Source organism: Gavialis gangeticus, unplaced genomic scaffold, assembly GCF_001723915.1.
Source record: "Gavialis gangeticus isolate Ggan-Ray unplaced genomic scaffold, GavGan_comp1, whole genome shotgun sequence".
Lineage (NCBI taxonomy): Eukaryota > Metazoa > Chordata > Crocodylia > Gavialidae > Gavialis > Gavialis gangeticus.
In genome coordinates this window covers 23634347-23639131 of record NW_017729025.1, presented here as the reverse complement: position 1 = coordinate 23639131, position 4785 = coordinate 23634347, and the positions used below count along the sequence as shown (strand labels likewise).

At 37.5% G+C, this 4785-nt stretch overlaps 1 protein-coding gene across 1 annotated transcript in view; it reads left to right on the top strand.

The window, feature by feature from the left end:
• The window catches only part of APOPT1 (apoptogenic 1, mitochondrial), a gene marked incomplete at its 5' end in the record, with an annotated part of 23537 nt that extends 19223 nt beyond the window's left edge, over positions 1-4314 (top strand). The window contains one exon of the mRNA XM_019519899.1: positions 2073-4314. Coding sequence (XP_019375444.1) covers positions 2073-2178 — 106 coding nt within the window. The remainder of the gene's footprint in view (positions 1-2072) is intronic.
• Between the last annotated feature and the right edge of the window lie 471 nt (positions 4315-4785).

Below are 4785 nucleotides of genomic sequence, written 5' to 3'. Positions count from 1 at the left end.
ACGTGCAGGCAGTTTACTTAAAGAAAATATCTGCGTACAGGGTAACATATCAAGACTAAACAGGGCATGCAGGATTCCTTATCTCAGAATATGTAACTGAAATAAGCAGTATAAGTGCTTCTGGTCTCTGTCTGTTTTTCCTAGTCAAGCAGGTCAGAAGTCCAACTAAATCTACTACTACAGGAAGTGGTGCTCACTTCTACCCTGGGGGTCTTCAAAAGGAGGCTAGATAATCACCTAGCCAGGGTTGTTTGACCCCCGCATTCTTTCCTGCCATGGCAGGGGGTCGGACTTGATGATCTGCTCATGTCCCTTCCAACCCTACCAACTATGAAACCAATTTACTGTAAATGTGTAATATGAAAAATTAAAGTTTGTAGAGAAACTTTTCCGTGTATTTACAGTAACAATTGCATTAAACTTTGTAGTTAATCAGTCACAGAAAAACCAAAGAAACATCATCAAAACACAGGCATTAAAAAAAATGTTATTAATTTTTAATAACAAGATGGTAACAGACATAGCAAACATTATATTAACTGAAGGTTGAAAAGGCAGACTGCTACATGCAGAACTGCCCATGGGAAGGTTTAGTGGGGTGAACTGTGGCTGGTATCCATCCACCTGGTGGTAAAGAGCATTCAGAATCTGTTCCTGGGTGGGGTCCTGCTTGTTATTACCCTGCCATCAGTTCATCTGCTGAAGTTACATCATTTTAATTAACAAGTATAATTATACAGTCTTGGAAACAATGGCATGCATTGTAGGTATTCTGGCTTCCAGGAGCCTAGCTTGTAAAATCTGGTATTTATGTGTTTAACTCGATGTTCTCTCACAGCCTTGCCAGATGGATTCAAATTTGTGACTGTCATAGTGTTGAAATTTGAAATCTACAGTGCTATTTAGTGTAGTATGACTGCACACTGGTTCATGAATACGTATTTGGGAATATTTATACTGGAAACTGTCTAATTCTGAAAACTGAAGTAGGACTGGTAGCTTTCAATAAACAGGAAAAAAGGCAAAAGTTTATATGCATAATTCTGGAAACAAGAGGAGAAGGAAGTAATTCCTTTATTAATTAAGTTGATTTTATATTATGTTTTTGTGTGTAATTTAAGGCTAATTAAGAGCCTTCTCTTAGATTGGGCCCTTATTGTAGAGATAATAGCACTGGCTTGTGCCAGGCATGTGTGTATAAGCTTTCCCACAGAGTTCTGCCAAAAGACCACAATCCTGATCTTTAACACCCTCTGGCATTCCAGTTCTAAGTCTTTTTTTAACATATCCTGTTAATTGTGCAACGTTTTGTGACGTGGACAAAGCCACTGGGAATAAGAAGGAAATGACAACATTTATTTTTAATTTGTAACAAGGGCAAGGATTTGAGACAAGCTCTCCAGAAATGAAAGACTGGGATGAGTCATTGTACATAGACCTTGACTCAGTTCTAAAAGCCATGCTTCAAAAGCCCATCTAAAAAAAAAGTTAGTATGTAACATGAACTTTGAAAATATGGTAGCTATAGTCCTGACTAAATAAATATACTGACTTGGAAACTGCGCATTTACTACATGAATCGAAGCAAAGCCTCCTTTCTGCCTTGAAGGGTGGTCAAATTCACCCATGTCAACAAATGTATAGGCAAGCAGAAACACAGACAACCAGTAGCACAGTGCTGTTTGTGAAGGAAGTTTCCCCCAATTGCTTGATGATCACCTTCCTTCTGAAATGTGAGGTTTATTACTCTTATCTTAGATTGCATATTAAATATAATTGTTCATTGGATTATTCAACCCCTTTTTAACTCCATTACAACATTAACCTCTGATTGCTTGCAGCCATGCATTCCACAGGCTAATTACACGTGTGACTTAGTACTTAATAGCAGGAAATACACATTTTCAGAGGCAAGTTCTAATCAGACAGGAGAAACAAGGCTGCCAGAAAAGAGAAAGGTACAACATTAGTAAATTGTCATGTATCAGTGTTTAAAGATCCTTAATGTAATTGTGTATCTGTCTCTTCTGTTTTCTTTTTGGGCTGGTTGCTTTTTTCATGTTGGAATGTAGAGATTGGTATAAACGTAATTTTACTATCACATTCCTCATGGGACAAGTGGCACTTGAAAGAGCTTTGAGGCGGCTTGGATGGAAAGAGACAAACAATGGAAATTAAAGCTCACCACCCTATGGAGAATACAACAATATAGTGAAGCCTGTCCACGTGCTGTCTGCTGTCAACATTCAAAACCTAAACTGCTAATACATTCATTACCAAGATTTATGTTTATCTTAAATATTGGATCACATCAATGAAAATTATTCCCGCTCTTGAATTTATAGCTATTGTTCACATGTATATTCCCATTTAATATCCCCAAATCTGGCCAACAAAAAACTATATTGGCTACTTACCAGCAGCTCCAGAGCCAACACTGAATTTGCATTTTAGATGCACTTAGTTAACTATTTTCTCATACTAATTAATGTAGAAGTATGTTTGGATGAAGAGATCAGTGCAATTTGTGATTATACATTGAATCAGCCCATCTTAGAAATACTGCTTTTCTTTCTTTTAAGGAAGCCTTGATTTAATGCTCCCATAAATGACCAAAACAATAGAGTTTTCTAAATCTCATTTTTTGTCTTTAACAGAGTAAAATGCATCAAGTAAGCAATTTGTCCCTGTTGTCAGAACTCATTTACCAGCCATGAGGGAGAGAGAGAGGAATGTCTGCCTGACTGTAGGCGAGGTAAACAGTGTTAGTAACTAGTAACAACCATATCTGTTAACTACATAGTACAAGTTTGCTGTTCTCAGCAGCTTCCTTGGATGCACAGAACTCCTTTTTAGCTTGAGAGGGAGTTTTGATCCTGCATTCCTTGAAGGCTTGTTTAAACACACACACATTAAATTGTAATTGTACCATTCATACATGGTTTGAATGAGATGATATTGCAGTGAATGTGTGCCCTGTCCACTTATCCAGCTGAACAGATGGATCCTTACTGTGATGCCTGAGAAGTCGATTCTGCTGATTTGTCTGTGCACTTGAACAAAAGTGTGCATTTAAAGCTCCCTACCTCTGCTAAATTGCTCCCCTTAAGCACCACCTGCTCACAGTTCCCTAAAGGCAAGTGACCCAACTACAGTGCCTTCTTGTCTGGTTGCTCTTTGAATTCAGCAGGTTTAGATCTGTAGAAAGAAAGGGCAATGTCTCTGAAAAGCATCCTTTCCCAGTATTCATTCAGACCCTCTGACAACTACATTCATTGTGCTTTCAGACGCTTTGAAAATAGCTGTAGAGGCCATAGCTCACTACTCCAGCCCTCGAGATATTTTGAAATCTGCACAATGATCTTGATATTCAGGGCATCCACGGATTTGGAGGATGACATTCCAAATTATCACCATCAAGCTTGATAGAATGATGAGTTGGAAACTTGGGGGTTTCTATGTTACTTAATTAAGCCCCAGAATTTTCTGTTCATGAACATCATCCAGGCCTATGCTGCTTTATTGTAGAAGTGAATCATTAAATATGTGTAGTACAGTCTCAAAACTGCAATAAATATGTGCAATATGGCCTCAAAACTGCTCCAGTTGGTGTAGATGGCTGGCTAAATTAATAATTAATTTATAAGCTGCAACTTTAAGAACTGTAATGCAATATGTTTCAATAATGTGATCTGATATAAATTCACACACAAACTTAAATACCCAAGTGAACCATCCTATACTGGGCTTTTTATTTCTGGCAGCACTGTAAGGAAGTGTCAACCATTTGCTCATTCTCCGTCTGGTATGATAGAGGTTTTTGTCTGGGTCATAATTACCAAACTAATTTTACATAGACACACCCCTAAAACAGCTTTCAGATGTTGGCACTTTCAATCACTGCCTCCCTGAAACAGAGTTGAACCAGCATTCTCAGGGGAATGTTCTGGTTTTATAAGTAGCAGACCAACTGTTACTGACACATTTTCTTTTGTTGAGGAATATGTAGTCAGTTGTGACTGGCTGGGGCAACTGGATTTGTGTCTGGACTAATTTTTTTAATGCTTTTTACATTAGCGAACTTCAAATTGTCACTGATTTGTGCTGGTGGTAAACTTTATTGATAGATTTATTTTCATTTCAATTACTGTAGTTGCCAATGTGTTGTTCTTTTCTTTCCCATTAAACTGACATACCTTTGCAGCATTGATATAAAATTGGAATTGGCCCTGTTATATGTTTGTTAACATATGTTTGAAATGCCTTATTTTTAAGAATATATTTTTTTTTGAAATAAAGCATCAAATGTGCATATGCAACGTGTAATGCTCAGTGTTTAAATGAACTCGACTACAGTGTATCTTATACCAAACAAACTTAGACTATAGTATCACTAAAATTATCTTTACATTACATTTCAAATAATTCCGTTCTGAAAAACAAGGACAACTCCACTAAAATGATCTTTTCATGTTCAGAAGCACTGTGAAATCAGCATCAGGCTTCAGCATCCAATGTAATAGTGAATAGCCAGATTGTATCTGTCATTTGCTGAATAGAGGAGTAATTATGGTGTTGCACATATGGCCTTCCACTTTTAGACTGAGTTTATAGCTAGTGTTCACATTTATATTCCTTCACAGCTCCTTTCCCTCTTAGACTGGGTCTGGGACAGGTGGATCAGCACAGGGTTGGGATCTGTTAGCCATTTGCCTGATATGTTGACAGGTTCCCCCTTCTTGCTTTCTCAAGGAAAAAATGTAAAAGTCTCATCCAAAAAATGTT